This window comes from Aulonocara sp. 'chitande type north' Nkhata Bay, linkage group LG7 (genome assembly GCF_057382095.1).
Source record: "Aulonocara sp. 'chitande type north' Nkhata Bay isolate Kocher_YH1m ecotype deep benthic linkage group LG7, A_spYH_male_GT1.1, whole genome shotgun sequence".
NCBI classification, from domain to species: domain Eukaryota; kingdom Metazoa; phylum Chordata; class Actinopteri; order Cichliformes; family Cichlidae; genus Aulonocara; species Aulonocara sp. 'chitande type north' Nkhata Bay.
The window spans coordinates 52,195,030-52,215,131 of record NC_141350.1 but is presented as its reverse complement, the minus strand read 5'-3'; the positions used below and the strand labels follow the sequence as shown (position 1 = coordinate 52,215,131).

General features: G+C 40.4%; 1 protein-coding gene across 2 annotated transcripts in view; it reads right to left on the bottom strand.

Moving 5' to 3' along the window:
- Positions 1 to 20,102, bottom strand: part of fibcd1b (fibrinogen C domain containing 1b) — a 141,310-nt gene that overhangs the window by 83,268 nt on the left and 37,940 nt on the right. For both annotated transcript variants that reach the window (XM_086301217.1, XM_086301218.1), the window contains one exon: positions 7,683 to 8,162. In XM_086301217.1, coding sequence (XP_086157343.1) covers positions 7,683 to 8,162 — 480 coding nt within the window. The remainder of the gene's footprint in view (positions 1 to 7,682; positions 8,163 to 20,102) is intronic.

Sequence of the window (20,102 nt, the reverse complement as noted above, 5' to 3'; positions counted from 1 at the left end):
ATTATTAGGGTGAAAAATTCAGAGAGACAGCTAAATAGCCAAATTCTTAATAAGGCTTGAGAGATTGTTATTTCAGGGTCACAGAATTGTTTCTTTGGTTAAGAATAACCCTTTTATGATATTGAGTCAAGTCAAAAAGGTCGGCTTGGACATGGCCAGAATATGTTTAAAAGAGTGTGTGTAGTCTTTGGATGAATAAAACTTGTATCAGAATGATGGGAAGCAGAACCTATAGGGATGGAAAGAGATCTAATGATGTGAAGCATACCATATCATCTGTCAAACATGGTGTGAAGGCAATCTTATAGCATGCAAATGTATGGTTGCCAATTGAACCTGTGACTAGAATATATTTATGATGAAACTGCTTCTAGAAATAGCAGGATAAAGTCAAAGGTGTACTGGGCAATGCTCAGTCAAATGCTGCGAAACTGATCAGGCAGTGCTTCACAATACAAATGGTTAATGACCCAAAGCATATTGCAAAAGCAACCCCAAGAGTTTCTCAAGGCAAAGAAATGAGATATTCTTCAGTAAGCAAGCCAGTCACCTGATCTTAAACCAATGGCTCGAGCTTTTCAGTTCAGTTCAAAGAGACCTACAAACACACAGCAATGGAAAGTGGCTGCAGTTCTTCTCAACAGAGGAAACAGCATTTGGTGATGTTAGTTGGTTCATGCAAAGCAATTCTTTACTTTTGTGAAGGAGGGCTAGTTACTTTAGAGCCTTTAAAAATGAGGGATTACATATAAAAATGTCAGTAACATGTAAAAGTTTAATGGAATACTTTTGTTAAACCCGTTGAATTAAAGCTGTAAGTCTGCACTTCAAGCACATCTTGATTGTTTGACGACAAACCCATTGTGTGGTCAGAAAAATTCATTTTTAAAAATGAGAAAGGTAGGGAAATTATCAAAGATTTGAGTTACCCTGTAAATGTTGTTTTTGTGCACATTTAACATTATTACTGGTGTTGTCTTTAAAAGTTAATTGTGTTTGTTTGTACGTACCAAAAACAGAGGATTGTCTGTGGTCTTAATGCTAAGCCTTGACTGACACATCAATTAGGATCATGAAGTAATTACCTCTCATTAGGCAGCCTTTGCACAGTCTTACAAAATCAGTTACACCACAGCACTCAACACATGGAGCCTTGTTTCATGAGTCAAGGTTAAAGTCAAATTGTTAGTAAGTGTTCCTATTTAGAGCTTAACACAATTCAGACGATAATGTGCAGTGCACTCGCACTCAAAATCAGCTTCTTTGCTTCTCACCATCGATAAAATCCACTCTCATCTGATGCTTTGTTTCTTAAAACTGCAAACTTAAATGCTGACCTGCTGAAACTTTGTGGCAAAACACAATAAAGAGTCCGTTCTCATCCCTGGGGTGCCGAGTCACAGAACAGAGAGGCACAGCAAGGCTAGAAAGGGCAATTACAAAATGTCATTTAGTCACCATCTGCATAATATGACATCTTCACTTCACAAAGTCACCCTCTTCTCCTTTTGCAAATTAGAAATAATTGAAACTCTCAGCCATATCTGTCTATTCCGAACCTCAGATATAATTTCAAACAGGTCTAAAATGCAAAAGGAAAACATTAAGATTTTGTTTTGCGCTCAAGCGGCGTAATCAGTGACAGTTCATTTGCAGACAACCGGGGTAGTATACAAATGGTTCCACAAAGTATTTCCAATGAAAAAGGAAACACCTGTAACTTACTGTAACACATCTAAGGCGCATAATCATTGTCAGCTGTAATTTATGTTGATACCTTGTCTGTGAATTGTCTGTCATTCACAATCTACCATTTACTATACTATAGTATGGGAAATAAGTGTGTTAGCATATGATGTGTGCAAATGTTCAATTAAAAGTTTATGCGTAAGTAAATTAATGTAATCTTGCGTATCATATTGTACATGTGTACTTACTACATATCTTTAGTTAACAGGCCTGTGAGTTTACGGTGTGAGAAAGTACTTGTCCCCTTTCCTGTTTTTTTTTTTTTTGCATCTTTGTCACACTTACATATTTCAGATCATTAAACAACTTTCAATATTAGACAAAGATAACCCATGTAAACACAAAAATGCAGTTTTAAAATAATCATTTTATCTTTTAAGGGGGAAAAAGTTACATATACTTTTCACAGATATGCCAACATCTTATGTGAAAGCAATTCAGCAGTGCTTAAATTGACCATCAACAAGGGCTTGACTTAATTCGCTGTATTAAAGTGTTTCATAAATGTTAGGCCGACCTCTTCCTATCCTGTATCCATTTAATTAAACAGTCAGCGATTCTAGATATATGAGGCCTCTGAAGCAAAGAAACGATGAATAAAAGATTACCCTGATGATTGAGAGAGCCTTCATACATAAACAGGATGTTTTCATATCAAATATGAGTAATATCTGATAAGGATTTTGATTTTTTCTATATGTAGCTTGCTGTTGGGGTGGAGTGCAAAGAGCCCAGCTATGCCATTAAATCACTGTTAATGAAATAAAGACGTGCAATGGCTCTTCAACATTTCTCTGCTATACTTGTCCTAAGTCTCACTTGCGAAATAGGCCCACACATGCATAAATAAGTACTGCATTTCATTTCTGTCTCAGAGTTGTTTTCCACAGTCCTAGAAATTCATGATGTCTTGTGTTTTGTTACAAAATATTAGATTTAACAAAAACAGTCATCAGTTCTAATTTTAATCCACTGAATTAAATGATCCCATTCATGTTAGAGGCAAATGACCTATTGTTACTGACTGTATTTTGGATATTTTTAAAAGCTTAATATGGTATATTAACAAATTTCCCACGTGTGGGACTAATAAAGGTTATCTTAGCATTTGTATTGTTTCAATTATTTCTTAAAACATACATTTTCCTTATTCCTTTTAAACTGTTAATTGCAATTGATTTTTTTATGAAGTCATCAATACCTACTGTTAATAGAGCATAGTCACACAGACCAAGAAACTGGTTGGTAACTGTAATCTATTAAATTAATATAACCCCAGTCACACAGGCTTAGAGACCAGTCAGCGACCCCCTGGAAACCAACTTTTCCTAGGAAAATGTGCATTCCCCAACCGGTTAACAAGTGGTGGGAACCAGTTGCTTGCTGTAGTGCTGTAGCTCAGTGAAACTGGACACAAAGATGCATATGCACACCTACTTGCTAAGCAGTTGTGAAACTATAAAGAGTGTTATGCAGGAAATGAAGGCCATTTTGCCTTCAAAGTAAAAGTTGCTCCTTTATGAAACATGTTGGCTTCAGGAGGAAAAGAAAAATGTTTATTATAAAAGAAAACAGTTTGTATTTCCAGTTTAAGTTATGTTTTTTTTTTTTTTCAAATTTCACTACAGCTCAGTTGTTAGTTAACGCATATTCATGAGAAGTTAAGTGTCATCTATGCAATTTGTGAGAGACCGAATCACAAGGAGGATTTTAGTGTGGCGCCTTCTTTGTAGCTGATTTGATCCAACGACAGCTGGCAGCCTTCCACAATCAATAAACAACCAATTACTAGTCTTAGTTTTACTGATTGTGACTGAGGCTTTAGCTTTTCAAGCTCTTTAAATCTTATTTCTGGCAGAAAATATTAAACTCCTCAGCTATTTACAGTACTTGCATCAACTTTAATGAACATCTTGAGCAATACGGTTTTCTATTGCTGAGTTTTGCTTGTCAACAACATTAAAATTCCACAGGCACATAATTCAGTTTAAACTGTGACCTGTGGTTCAAGGATATCAGCAAGTCATACTCTTCCTTGTTGCTTTTTCCTCATTGAGTTTTTGCAGTCATATATTGTGCCAAACATTATATTTAGGCTCATTTTGTGGGCGCTGGAGTTCTGTTAATGGGCCATAGCCTTCAGTTTTTACGGTTACTTTGTACATCATAGCTTATGCACAGGGCTGCCACTGCTGGTCAGATCTAAAAATAAAATACATTAAAAATGTTTAATGTAATTCATACCGCTGCTGACAGGTTCTAACTTAATACAAAAAAAAGATTAATGGAGACAACCCCTAACGGTAAGAACACTTCACAGGAAATAAAGATCTACACTGCAGTAGTGTGAGGGTGTTGCACTGGAGTGCTTTGGGACTTGGGTAATTTACAATAAGAACTAAAAAGTTAGCTTGACTTTTGGTCCCTGCGGTAACCAGAAGTGTAATCTTCAGTTACAGCGTACAACTATGTTATATAAATGACAGAAGGCAAAATCAGTGAGTTGGCGCTTGAGAAAAGGGTGCAAGAATATTAAGCACTATAGTTATATTTTTTAGTACGTAAAGCTTAAACCTACAGATAAGTAATTTGGTGTGACACCTTTATGTGTATGTGTAATAAAGACCTAAATAGAAATGTAACCTTTCTGACAGTATTCATTCTGGCTTGTTATAACATCATAGCATTGAGGCTGGTGAGGCCACACCAATGAAAGTAATAAATCACATGTGTCTGAATGAAGCTGTAGCTAGAAGTTATAGGCATCACCTCACTGCATATGTGAATTTCAGCAATGAAGCAAACTGGAGTCCACCAGGGTTCTGTTCATGGCCCTTAAATATTTTCCAAATGAATACTCACTGCCGTACTCTGAACAAGTAAGCAACTGGGTTGTCAAAGAAAAATCACCTCTCAGATACTAATGGACGACCAGTTTAGATACTAATTTATGATAGTCTTCTCTTCCTCCAGCTAACGGACAACTTCACATAGCACCACCGTGGGCAGTGAGGCGCACAGCCCCTCCCCTCACTGGCAGCTGAAGTAGCTGAGGCTCATAACACTGAGTTACTCTTCATGAGGAATTCTGAGAGGTCAGTAAAGCTCCCATTTCAACAACACTGAAGTATTAAATAGTTATCATTAACGTTAACCTGGCTGACGGACACGTTAATTTTACTCATTTCACCATTCGCAACTGCCTGACAGTAACATTAGCTGTCTTTTATCATTAAGGTAGCTGCCAAAGGCTACAGCTCAGTAATAAAACAATAATGTTAACATTGGAGCCTTGGCAGCTAACATTATCATTCCTGCCTGTCTGTAACATTAATAGAGAGTGTTAATTTAACAGGGTACCATGATTATTTGTGCCTAAAAACAACAGAAACAGTGGCACTCTATCCTAACAACTGTATTTGATCAGCAGCAAAAATATGATGCTAAATGGGAATGGGTACTGAAATCTGATATTAAACAGGCTCCAGGGCAAAACGATTTAAGTATCAGTAAGCTCCAATGTTATCTGTATTATTTTCAATACTGGAAAAAATTAAGAAAATAGATTTACTATTGGTACATAAAAGTTATCTTTCACATTTTATCTGACCTCCTCTGTTACTGATTAAGCCATTAATCCAAGGCATTTCCCCTGTTCCCTATCCTGAGGACAGTTGTCTCTTTATCTCTCTCAGAGCCTGCATGTGAGGGGCGAGGGGAGCTCTGTCTCGCACATACCACACAGATCCTGGTCTTTGTGCAGATGGAGGAGAGAATGAAATGCTCAAAAGTGCGGTTGCACTTTGCTAGAGTCGATGCCGACAGTGTTGTCACAAATGCAACAGATCTTTTGCTTGTAAAGGTGGGAACATGAGAAATCTGTCAAAACATTCAGCAAAAGTGTTCAGAGGCAGAACTGCAGAGTTTTCGACTGCCTAGCTTGTAGTTCATCTGCTCTTGCTCCAGATGTGTTATGCTAGCAGCCTGTTATGCACGCACATCTAAATAATCAGTTATCTAAAATGTGAACATGGGCTAATGAACAAAGTGTTATGGATATGTGCATTCATTATCAGGTGGTCAAAACGTCATTGCTCACAATTCTAAATCTTAAATTCCCAATTAAAGTTTTTAGATTAGAGTAACACTACAGCACAGTAAACGCTGTCAAATTTAGCTACGTTTTTCAAATTAAGGAAAGAAAATTGAACTAACGAGAAGTACCGCCTGTGTTCTGCTGGTGCTGAAACCTGACCATGAGCTGGATGTATTGCCTCATTGCTATATCCCTATATTTCACGAGCCTTTCCCATCACAGTGATTTATTTGGATGCAAATACGGGGGCTTTGGCGTACCTTTCTATTTGAGGCTGCAAGCACTTACTGTGAAAAATTAATGTCAGTTTTTCAATGATCGAAAAAGATTGGTCCTAAACCCGCTGCAATCACATTTCCCTGTACATCAGGTGATGTGGAAGGGCCTCTCCCTATGTAGCTGGGTGAAACTGTTCTTCAGGGGGCTTGCAGTGCACACAGAGCCATTACTAACACTGGCACAGTCAGCTCTGTGTCATCGTATAAATCAGACGTCTTGGCCACAGGTGGCCCATAGATCACATAGTCACACCACAGTGTCAGGCAGAAACAGCGGATGTGCGCACCACATGCCTTGCTTCCAAAGAGGAAATCAATCACTTGGACTGTCTAAGCTGCTAGTACCACCTCCACTTAGCCTCAGTACCCACTGCACGATGCCACCCACACCAGAAATTAACAGGAGCAAAGGCAATGGACCGTTTTACGTTCTCTTTGTGTGCTCAATCAGCACCCATGTTTTCTTAGCCAACAGGTCCAGAGCAGACTCATCTAGGGAGTTTCTGGGTGATTTTTATACAATGTTGATCTGTGAGCTTTAAAGGTCTGGCTTAACAAAAAAAGAAAAGAAAAAGAAAAGAAAGAAAAAAAAGAAAAAGAAAGGGGGACTGGCAGAAGCAGAATGAATTCAGTAGTTTGAGCTATATGGCTGGCAGCTATGAAATCTATTTACTGCAGAGTAGAGAGACTGAGCCTGATGGGCCAAAATTAAAAGACCATGTAGTGTGAAGATTCTCCACGCACATTTGGGAAATGTATCATCAATAAATCAATGTGGACAGTCGCAACTAAAAGGTGTCTAATTATGTTTACATCCAATGCTCAGTCTGACTTACACACTGGGAAACATTATGTTGTTTTACTGCATTAATGTGCAAATGTGTTTGCTGTTTCTTGAAACATGATGGGCATTTTCTTCCCCCCGTGACCTCGTCTTCAAACACTACAGTGAGCGAGTTGTACCCAGTGGAACATGAGCCCTATTTGCACTTCAAATTAGCTGTTATTTGGCTTTAACAGTCTAAAAAGAAATTGACACAGTCTACTTGGCATTTGATTAGTCAGTGATGGTGTTTGGATTCTCTAGTCGGGAAAAGGAAGTAACTAAATAACACCAGAAAGTCCAATGCTGTCTCACGCTCCTGAAGGTGGTGTCACAATCGATACATATTGATAGATGTGTCACAATCCAGTCCTTGAACACCTCAGTACAGTACTTAAAGTCAGGACTTGGGTGTTGCCCAAGGGTTTAGGAGCATTGCTTTAAATACAGTTCACAAATTGGTTCATTGATTAAGAAACCAACAACAACAACTAAACAAACAATCAAATCAAAACTGATAGTTTTCCCACAAACTGCATGAATTTCCCTTTCTTCTTAAGAAATAAAACCCTTTCTAATCTTCTATGTGCCAAAATAAGTACAAAAAAATTGAAGATGCTTACTACTCTGGATGGTTTCATATATTTATACTTCAACTAAAAGCTGTGATGAAAGAGGTATTGATCTTTACATCACACTGAGGTATAAGGAATGTTTCTCTGCTTATGCGTCTCACCTGTATGAGGCGTCCCTGTTCCGTTTGCAGTGTGTTAAGGTCTTGCCCGAGGCTGCTCTGCCCCCTGCGTAGAGATTCATAGTCCATTTTCAGTTGGCCTGCGTGGGCTGACAGCTTGGCCACCTCCTCAGCCAGACTGACAAGCAGAGCCCGATCCTGTCCTTTCACAGACTTCAAGTCGGAGTCGTGGTCGGTCAGTGAGTGGAGCAATGAGGTCTGCACACCCTCCAGTCGCATAAAGTTACTGTTGTAATCCGGACAGTTGGGGTCAATGAAGATGTTAATGCGAGAGCCATCGCCTCTCTCAACAGTGACCAGGGCATTGGCTTCATCCTGGTTGGTAGAAATGTGGGGTAGGCCATCAGACATGGGTGGAGCCTGATAGTGATTCATGAAAAGGATGGTGCCAGTTACAGTGACAGCCAGCAATACAGCCACGAAGAGAAGGATAGTGCAGAGCAGGTAGCTGCAGCTCATCCTCTGTAAGTCAGAAAGAAGAGAGGGAGAAAGGTAGGCAGAGAAAAGGTATGTTTTAGAAAAGTAAATGCAATTACACCAAAAATGACATTTAAAAAAAAGCTGAGTTATTCAAAAAGAAATGACTTTCTTCAATCACCGGGGCCATAGTTTTAAGTAATGTAACCATATTTCCGTGATAAAGTGTAGTTTTGAATTATTTATGCAGCAAAAAAAAAAAAAAAAAGATCCCATCAACTGTCGGCCTTATTAAAACTCAAAGAGACAATTTCTGTCCAAAGACCCTGCTTATCATTGGAGTGGTGATGCAGTGTGGGGGAGGATACTAGCCTCATACATGTCTGGAAACCACTCAGGGACCTGAGAGCTCCTTCTTTTCAGTTCTAACATGGAGAAGAAAACAAGAAAACATGAAGAAATTGGAGCTACTGAGAAAGAGTAAAGCAAAGACGATGTGGACAGCCAGTCGGATGCAAATAAATGAGCAGAAACCACTTAGAGATGTTTTTTTATGATGGCCCACTTAGGTTAAGCAATGGATAGGAGAAAGCACTATGGCCCGCCTATATGAATGATTAATAGTTCCTAGCTCCCCAATATCTTTCTAACAAATGAATCACCAGTTGATGTCTAAGTGATTTTTGTTTTTTATTTTCTACAGTCTGTATTTTTTTTTGTTCTCAATGACTGTATGTGGGCTTTGGTTTATGTTAGCATGTGAAAGTGAGAGTGAGCACATTAATATGTAAATTGGCTGTACAAAGCACCGCGAAGCACACTAATAGACAGCTAATGGCCTGCTTTACGAGAGAGGTTTACAGTTCTTTTAATGTGAGGAAAATCAATTGTGTTGTGCAGGAAGTACTCCTATCAACTTTGTTCACCCACAGTCTTTGGATAGAAGACATAAAACGTTGTTACTGCCTGGATATGTGCAGGTGTACATGGGATGCCAATTTTGTAAACCTGAAGCACACAAGACACACAACCAATATGACTACTTCAACCGCACTTGGCTTATTTTATTATTTTCTTTTTAATTCCTGTCTCCAGTAGAATCTGTTGATTACATTTAGTGAAATTTCATGAATCATTGCTTACTAAAGCACCTTAATGTGGCTTTTGTTTTTGAGATACCATTCACATGTGTGTGATCACTGTCGCTGCAAAAACTCTCTTGCGTAAATTTTTTTAAAATGAGTTGCTGTACAGATGTAATGATAAACAATGTTGTTAAAACTACTGACAGCTAAAGTGTCAGAGGGTACCAGGCCTCCATACTTTCTAATACCCAATTTGATTTAGCATCAGAGGGATGGGATGCTTCAGAACATGCTATAAGGCATCATCCTACAGGGCATGGGCAACCATGCCCTGACAGGTAAAAATGATGAGGATCTCAACATTAGTAGGTTAAGGGTGTTAACTGGTGTACAGGTATGGTAAAAAGAAAGTACACCCTCTTTCAATAGTAAGGTTTTACACATTGGGACAAAATAAAAAAGTCCATAGCAGATTTTGAAATGGGAAAAAAGATGCTCTCAGATGAACAACATGTGACATATTTCACTATGACATTATTTATTTAACCAAAAATTAGCCAAAATGCAGGAACTGAAAAAAAACAAAAACCTTTACTGCTTTAAGAGGGTAAGAAGCAATCAGGTGCTGCTAATCAAATACACTTGATTAACTAATCATCAAAAAGTGTGAGCACTTGAGTAAAAGCAGCAGTTTTGTGGGTCTGAGGCATTCAGGTGTTTTAACACAAAGCCAAGGAAGAAAGACATTAGCAATGATCTTTAAGAAACAGTTGCTACTTCATTACGGTCTTATATCCTCCCCATTTGTTTGGGAAGGTAATGAGCCTATTTCCAAAGGACCACAAAAAACCAAAGCGCTACATCTCAGACTTTTTAAGCCTCAGTTAGCTCAATAAATTATAATGCTCATAGAAAAAAAAGGTTACATTTGCAAAGCTGTTTCCTTTGGACACACAAGATGAAAGTGGAAATTTTTGGCTTTAATGCACACCAATATGTTTGGCAAAAACCAAACACAGCATGTCAGCATAAACACATCAAGCCAGCTGTCAAGCATGGTGGTGGAGGCATGTTGATTCGGACTAGTTTTTTTTAGCCACAGGACCTGAGCACTTTGCAGTCCCTTAGTTAAATGGTAAATGGACTGGTTCTTATATAGCGCTTTTCTACTCTATCCGAGCACTCAAAGCGCTTTATGCAGCTAATTCATTCACCCAATCACACCCATTCACACAAGCAATTCTAAGCTTAAGTGCCTAACATTCATACACATTCACACTCCGATGGATGCATTGGAGAGCAACATGGGGTTGACATGCAGACTGGAGCAGCCTGGGATCGAACCACTGACCTTCTGGTTAGTGGCTGATCCGCTCTGCGGAGCTACTTGTTGACCTTGAACTCACACATATTCTAGAGTCAAATGTGGGAGCTTCTGTGTGACAAATAAACTTGGGCAAAAGTGGGTTGGCAAACAGGACAATAATAATAATATTTCCAAGACACCAGCAAATCTACAGCGAAATGGCTGAAAAAGAACAGAACCAAGATGTCAAAGTCCAGACCTAAACTTGACAGAACTCCTATCCGGTCGTTAAGTCTGACGTCACTAGCCGTGTCTGGGCCTAAACTCTGCTGCAGGTCCATATATCAAACGATCACTATGGCATTACTGAGAGTTGAAAAACTGTCTAAAGTCTTTCATCTTTAATAAAATGATCAGACTTCTGTTCTACCAGGTGTAACAATTGAGTTTAACATCCAGGCATCCATGAAAACGGAATTTATGACATTTAACGGAGTTAGAAGTTAGCAGGAAGTTAGCTCGCTAGCTTCTATCTAAATGCAATATAGCATGTCAAGACTGCGGGGTTTTGGAAACAAATTAAAGCGTACAGCTCTGTTATCACTTCCAACATAAATGAAGACAGAAAACTAAACAGCAGTGACGTTTGTAGGGTTACTGAAGTTTGGCTAGCTGGTATATAATGATGTGCTATGTGACCGCTAGCGACTCAGCTATGTTAGCGTAATATAAACAAGCTAACTTTTTTCCCACTCGATAAAAGTTAACGTTAGTGTTCTCGGTGGTCAGGAACAAATGTAATCGCATGGCAGGATGCTGTAAAAGGACCAAACTTCAGCCAGGAGAACAACTGAGATAATCCATCCACAATAGGAGGTTAGTCATTCATATACTGCTGCATGGACTGGGCTGTAGTTACATCCTAAGGTTTTAAAAACTGAGCTTAAATAAATGATTAGTGGTAATAAAAGCCGAGGGAGGTCAACAGTGATCACTGACTGTTTTAGGAGTTTTTTGAGATTAAATAGAAGAAAATACAAAGCATTAAACATGTTAACAACACAAAAGCCATATTAAACGCAGACTACTTTAGGCCCGGAAGTAGGATTCGTCACGTCATCACTTAACGACTGGATAGCAGGGCCCTAAGAGAGCTGTGCATAAATGAATCCCAACAAACCTCAATAAAGTCAGACAACATTGTAATGAATGGGCTCAAATTCCTCCACAATGATGTGACAGACTAAAGCCATCTAGTTACTGTTGCTAAAAGTTCTGAATCTTCTGGTGTACTAATTTTTCAAATGTACTTTTTTTTTAGTTAAATAAGTAATGAGACCGTATAATGTGTCTTCTGTTGTTATCTAATTTAAGAGCTGGTGATGACCAGATAATTTTTTATTATGTCCTAATATGTAATATTTTGCAACATACTGCATACTGTACAACTAGACACTAGATACACTACACACATTTATGCCACTTAATGTTCACTGCATATTTGCACATGGACACATAGTTGCATGGAGACCTACAGTGGGGCAAAAAAGTATTTAGTCAGCCACCGATTGTGCAAGTTCCCCCACCTAAAATGATGACAGAGGTCAGTAATTTGCACCAGAGGTACACTTCAACTGTGAGAGACAGAATGTGAAAAAAAAAATCCATGAATCCACATGGTAGGATTTGTAAAGAATTAATTCGTAAATCAGGGTGGAAAATAAGTATTTGGTCAATAACAAAAATACAACTCAATACTTTGTAACATAACCTTTGTTGGCAATAACAGAGGTCAAACGTTTACTATAGGTCTTTACCAGGTTTGCACACACAGTAGCTGGTATTTTGGCCCATTCCTCCATGCAGATCTTCTCGAGAGCAGTGATGTTTTGGGGCTGTCGCCAAGCAACACGGACTTTCAACTCCCGCCACAGATTTTCTATGGGGTTGAGGTCTGGAGACTGGCTAGGCCACTCCAGGACTTTCAAATGCTTCTTACGGAGCCACTCCTTTGTTGCCCGGGCGGTGTGTTTTGGATCATTGTCATGTTGGAAGACCCAGCCTCGTTTCATCTTCAAAGTTCTCACTGATGGAAGGAGGTTTTGGCTCAAAATCTCACAATACATGGCCCCATTCATTCTGTCCTTAACACGGATCAGTCGTCCTGTCCCCTTGGCAGAAAAACAGCCCCATAGCATGATGTTTCCACCCCCATGCTTCACAGTAGGTATGGTGTTCTTGGGATGCAACTCAGTATTCTTCTTCCTCCAAACACGACGAGTTGAGTTTATACCAAAAAGTTCTACTTTGGTTTCATCTGACCACATGACATTCTCCCAATCCTCTGCTGTATCATCCATGTGCTCTCTGGCAAACTTCAGACGGGCCTGGACATGCACTGGCTTCAGCAGCGGAACACGTCTGGCACTGCGGGATTTGATTCCCTGCCGTTGTAGTGTGTTACTGATGGTGACCTTTGTTACTTTGGTCCCAGCTCTCTGCAGGTCATTCACCAGGTCCCCCCGTGTGGTTCTGGGATCTTTGCTCACCGTTCTCATGATCATTTTGACCCCACGGGATGAGATCTTGCGTGGAGCCCCAGATCAAGGGAGATTATCAGTGGTCTTGTATGTCTTCCATTTTCTGATGATTGCTCCCACAGTTGATTTTTTCACACCAAGCTGCTTGCCTATTGTAGATTCACTCTTCCCAGTCTGGTGCAGGTCTACAATACTTTTCCTGGTGTCCTTCGAAAGCTCTTTGGTCTTGGCCATGGCGGAGTTTGGAGTCTGACTGTTTGAGGCTGTGGACAGGTGTCTTTTATACAGATGATGAGTTCAAACAGGTGCCATTCATACAGGTAACGAGTGGGGGACAGAAAAGCTTCTTACAGAAGACGTTACAGGTCTGTGAGAGCCAGAGATTTTCCTTGTTTGAGGTGACCAAATACTTATTTTCCACCCTAATTTACGAATTAATTCTTTACAAATCCTACCATGTGAATTCATGGATTTTTTTTTCACATTCTGTCTCTCACAGTTGAAGTGTACCTCTGGTGCAAATTACTGACCTCTGTCATCATTTTAAGTGGGGGAACTTGCACAATCGGTGGCTGACTAAATACTTTTTTGCCCCACTGTACATAATTTGACCATAATGCTTTTTTGGGAAAAAGAACATAAAAAAAACTGGCGCATTGCTTTATTTTTTCACCCATATACCTCATCGTAGAAATGAGCTCCAGGGGAATAATACTGCACATAGCATTTTTTTTTTCGTTTGCTTGCTCTAATTCAACATGTAGGCCTTATGACTATACTTAGAATTTACCTTAAAATCTTTCATTACATATCAAAACTGTGTTTCTCTTTTTTCCAGTTTGTATGAGGTGCGGCTCAGTGATTTTAACTCACTGGGCTTGGCTGTGTCTATGGATGTGTGTGCAGAGGGGTGTCTGTGTCGTACATAATGTGTATAATGGCCTTGCTCTGCAGAATGACAGCAACGTAACATTAGAACGGTTTGCCTGAGTACTATCGCTAGCGGGCCAAGACATCAGTGAAAGCTATCACTGGCACTACACTAAATATTCATTGCTAGCACACTGATTATTAACGTAGAATGGAAAAGATATATGATAGTCATAGTTATGCTGACAGGCAGACCTCTATACATTAAAACATATTCAGAACACAGAGGAGTAGATGTGTTTCATGCATGTTGAACCGTAACTAGACAATGATCGAATCTGTAATAATAATTTAGTCTTGAAAAATTAAGGCTAATATAATATAATTATATTATATTATATATAATATAATATAATTATATTATATTATATGCCAATTATAATTGGCATATAATATATAAATGTGGAGAGACTCCCAACTCGACCTAACTAGTTGCCAACTGGTTTCTATAAAAGAACGTGCCTATGTTACGTTGCCATGAAATTGCTGTTGTACAATAATCCTATTTTTTTAGGAATCTCTACTTTTGTGTTTACCAGTTCATTTATGGTAAATGAGCTGGTTTTTACATAGTGCTTTTCTACTCTGAGCACTCAGAGCACTTCATATAACATGTCTCATTCACACACATTTATATAAGAACTTTTTTCTACATCTAAGTGCTTGCTATCTAACATTCAACTCTGTGTCTTATTAAGTGTTATTAATCTAATTCAGTCTTATTGAGTCTGTCTTATTGCTGCTCTATTGCTGGTTTGATGAACCAAAGTTGCTTTGATCACTCATACACATACCTGCCGTTCGTCTTCAAAGAAACATTTTCAAAGGGCAACAAAACCACAAATTCATTGCACATGGTTGCAGTAACTTTGGTGTTGCTGCAATCTCAAACCACCATTTTCCCTAACGTGACTGCAGAATCTGTTTTTCATGTTTATGAATACAACAATGAATCAACAAAAGTGCAGTTCAGTGTTAAAGTTCTGTGTTTTGCTAATCTGTCAATCCAGATTTCACCCTCCTGCCCACAGACACTGCATTGTTGGGAAGCATTTGCTGAAATACTGCTGAAAACCTCTCAGTTCACTGATAGAGACACAGTCCTTGTAGAAGTGTGTTACTCAGCACCATCTCGAAATGCCCATAGACACTTATTTGAAAAGTTTTTTGAACCATTACCAAAAATCATCAAAATTGCATGTTGTGAAGACAGGACACAACTCACTCAGTGTGTCACAGTCAACAGTGCTTTATTATAGTTCTTTTTGGATACCCTGGCAGTTACCCACTGCTCCACCCCACCCCTGCACAAACCACACTTCACCACACACGTATTCCATCAAATCAAATAAAAAAAAAAAAGATTAAAAGGTTTGCTGACTTTTTTTTGTTAAGGCCTTTTTTCTCCTGGGAAGTTCTACTGCTTTGGATGTCAATTTTTCCTACAACTTACAATGTCAATAAAAGACGAGGTCACTTAACAATAACATAATTATGTGTCATTATAGGATGTTTGCTCAAACAAGTACAGGATGAGGATTTATTTATTTTTCAACAGAAGAATAATCACAGGAAATGCACTCATTCTTCTGTTTACAGGTAATATTTTGGTCTGTAGAAACGCACTGGCTCAACAACAAGGTGGTTATTCAGTTAAGTTGATCTTATAATTTTATGATTTTATTTTTTTATTGTGCTGTGGCAAACAATGTTCCCAGTAATAAACATGGCATAGGGATAAGACAACAGAAAAGAAATAGAAAACAGAGCAAGTGTAAAAAGAAATTAACTAACCAGGCATCTTTTCCACTTTAGAAACAAAGGTGGCTAATTTAACCTTTTTTTATGCATTATTAACCAACCAAAATGTTTCTGGAGCCAGAGATTTTCTTTTGCATTGTGTTTTGATGGTCAGTAAAAAATGAAATGAAACAGCAACCTGCTTCATGCCCCATTGGAGTACGCGGTCTCCCACCTCAGGTTGAGATTTGTAGTGGCATAATGACAGTGAGAACAGGATGCAAGCAGCCTCTTAACAGTTAGGTTTTTTTTGTAAATGAGACTCTCGATCTCACAGCAGGAGACCACTCTGTAATTAGTGGCTGACTTTCACGTCCTCTCCTTTCTGTACTCAAGCCACACCATGGGATTTGAGAGGAGAACTGGGGAATTCTGATAGATAGATCGGAAAGAAGAGGCAGAGAATTAGAGAGAATTCCTCTCTGTGGAAATGATGTCCTCCCACGCAGGAGAACTGGCAGACAGTTCTTGGACAAAAGGTTTTGCCTGCTCATTAGATAAGCAGGAAACTAGCAAAACTCTTCCAAGCATCCTCACTCTCTCGTCCTCTCTCCCTCTTCTCAAAACACAAACACGCACATGCTGACACAAATCGATGTATACACAGAAGACATTCACGTTGGAGCTGCCAAACTAATACACGCAGAAAGGTACAAAAATATTTTGAAGCTAAACTGGCATGCACGGACTGGTTTTAAAAGAAGAAGTGACGGAAGTGATGTTGTAGGTGACGTCAGACGCCGGAGATTTTGGCGGAGAAAAAGCAAATGGTAGCATAGAGTTTAACAAAGGTTTTCCAAGCTTCAGTATTACCAAATATACTAATCAATTGTCATATAACTAACAACATCTGTTTTATCATCTCTAACACCCTGGAGGACAACGGGGAGAGTTTAGACGCTCTCCAAGATTACATCGACCGCTGTTTTCAAGATTTAGTAATGCATAAGGCCCAGAGTGCATCTTCCCCGGCCAAAATCGAGACGCCGTCATCGAAGAGAAGTCGCCAGGCAGACTCCCCCGGTACAACATCGCCTGCCGGCAAAGACATCGCAGAAATCCTGGAGTCAATCGACAAGCGATTGTCCAGTTTCGATGCGAGGCTGTCCCTGGTGGAGATCTTACACCGGGAATTTAAATCTCTGAGAGAATCCCTGGAATTCAGCCAGCGGCAGGTGGAAACGCTTGCCGCTGAAAATGCCACGCTACGGGAGTCGGTTAAATCTCTCACCGATAACGTGACCCAGCTAAACATTGAAAATAAAAAAATAAAAGAGTCCGTTATCGATCTACAAGCCCGTAGCATGAGAGATAATCTTGTGTTTTCTGGTATTCCAGAAACTGCCGGAGAGGACGCAGAGGCAACGGTGAAAAGCTTCATTAAAATCCACCTGAAGCTGCCGGAGGACACCGTAAAGAACATCGACTTCGATAGAGTACATCGCTTGGGGGGCGCGCGGTCGCGGACCGGGAGACCACGGCCTATTGTGGCCAAATTCAGCCAATTCAAACAAAAGGAACAGGTGAAGAGTCGCGGCAGAGAGCTGAAAGGAACGGACTTCAGCGTGAACGACCAGTTCCCCAAAGAGATCCTGGAACGACGCAAGGTCCTGTTCCCAGTTCGACGTAGCTTTATCCAGAAAGGCTCCCGTGCTGTCATCGCTGTGGACCGGTGTTGTGCCAAAAAGTGATTGTCTGCCAAAAACTGATTTCCAGTGTTTCTGTGTATTTTTTATGTGTAATATCTTTACGTATGTTCGTAAATAGACTTCGGTGAACAGGGGATACAAAGGGGTTACATAAAGAATTAAAAAATTATCTGTTTTTTAAGTATCTTTACAACTTGTACTTACATTATAACCAATCCGGTCCTTTATCCCCACTTAAAATATTTTTACAGAACTATTGTAATATTTGCTGCCATTTCTGCTGTCCTGTTGGGCAACTTACTCTTACAAAATACATTTTTAATGTTAATGAGATTTTTTTTACTGCATAAATAAAGGTTATATAAAAGTCGCTGCCATGTTCAGAAACAGCTCCGACGATGACGTCAACGTGTTTACGGAAGCGGTTGTGGGATTCATCGGGAAACTAGCGGATGATACCGTGGAGACAAAGACTATCACAACGTTTCCCAACCAGAAGCCGTGGGTGGATAAAACCATCCGCGACGCTCTGAGATCCCGCACCGCTGCCTACAACACGGGACTCAAGACGGGGGACATGGACCCGTACAAAGCCGCGTCATATAACGTGCGGAGGGCGGTGAAAGAGGCGAAGCAGCGCTACGGGAGGAAACTAGAGTCACAACTCCAACAGAGTGACTCTAGGAGCCTGTGGCGGGGACTAAGGACAATAACGGACTATAAAACACCAACAACCGGTATGACGAACGCGGCCGTGACTTTGGCAGACGAGCTGAACACTTTCTATGCTCGCTTCGAGGCTGCAACTAAGGTCTCCAACAATGCTAGTGTTAGCGGCGCTAACGGCTGCAGACAGGAAGATACTGCCAGCACCGGAAACGTGCTCGTCATCTCCGAGCATGAAGTAAGGAGAGCCTTCAAAAGAGTGAACACCAGGAAAGCAGCAGGACCAGACGGCATCCCAGGTCGTATCCTAAGAGACTGCGCATACCAGCTAGCTCCTGTGTTCACTGAGATATTCAACATCTCTTTATCTCAGTCGGTGATCCCCACATGCTTCAAAGAGTCCATCATTGTTCCTGTCCCGAAGAAACCCCACCCTGCTTCTCTCAATGACTATCGCCCTGTAGCCCTCACCTCAGTAGTGATGAAGTGCTTTGAACGCCTGGTCAGAGACTTCATCATTTCTTCACTACCAGACACACTGGACCCACTACAGTTCGCTTACCGTCCAAATCGTTCCACAGACGATGCCATCTCTCATCTCCTCCACACATCACTCACTCACTTGGACACTAGAAGGGGGAATTATGTTAAAATGCTCTTCATAGACTACAGCTCTGCATTTAATACCATAATTCCCTCCACACTCACCACCAAGCTGGAGCATCTGGGACTCAGCTCATCTATGTGTCAGTGGATCTCCAACTTCCTAACTGGCAGACCACAGGCAGTAAGGATGGGCGGACATGTCTCAGCCTCCACCACTCTCAGCACTGGAGCCCCCCAGGGGTGTGTTCTGAGCCCCCTGCTGTACTCTTTGTACACATATGACTGTGTGGCCACTACCAGCTCCACCACCATCATCAAGTTTGCTGACGACACCGTCGTGGTGGGCCTGATCTCTGATAACAACGAGACGGCCTACCTGAAGGAGATTAGGAATCTGGAGAACTGGTGCCAGAGGAACAACCTCCTTCTAAACGTCAGTAAGACAAAGGAGCTGATAGTGGACTTCAGCACTAAGCAGGAGAGGAACTACCAGACCCCCGTCATCAACGAGTGCCCAGTGGAGAGAGTGGACAGCTTCAAATACCTCGGAGTTCACATCACGCAGGACCTGTCATGGTCCTGTCACATCAACACCGTGGTGAAAAAGGCCCGACAGCGTCTCTACCACCTCAGACGCTTGAGAGACTTCCAACTGCCCTCCAAGGTGCTCAGGAACTTTTACTCGTGCACCATAGAGAGCATCCTGGCGGGAAACATCTTAACCTGGTTCGGGAACAGCACCATGCAGGACAGACGAGCTCTACAGAGGGTTGTGCGGTCAGCTGAGCGCACCATCCGCTCCGAGCTCCCTGACCTGCACTCAATCTACAGCAGGCGGTGCCGGACCAAGGCCAGGAAGATCGTGAAGGACCTCAGCCATCCCAACAACAGACTGTTCTCTCTGTTGAGGTCAGGAAAGCGATTCCGCTCCCTGAAGACCAACACAGAGAGACTGAGGAGGAGCTTCTTCCCGCAGGCGATACGGTCTCTCAATCACACCACCACACAGTACTGACCCACACATACAGTTCTTACACACACACTGGACTTTCTGGACTTTGGTTTTGCACAACACTGGTCACTATATTCTTCATTTCCAGTTAATACTTGTACAGCTGCTGTTATTGTGTATATATTTATTTATATTTAGATTTCTTCATACATTCTTATATAGTTCTATATTGTGTATTGTGTATTTTGTTGTACAGTTATTTTATTTTCAACTTTAATTTATATATTTTATCTTATTCTTCCCAGTTAAATTTACCCTTCATTCTAATTTGTGTTGTACAGTTATTTCATTTTTAACCTTAATTTATATTTTATTCCTTCCTAGTTAAATTTACCCTTTTTAATTTTTCATATTTATTTCCTATCTTATTCATAGCCTTTCCTTTTTTGTT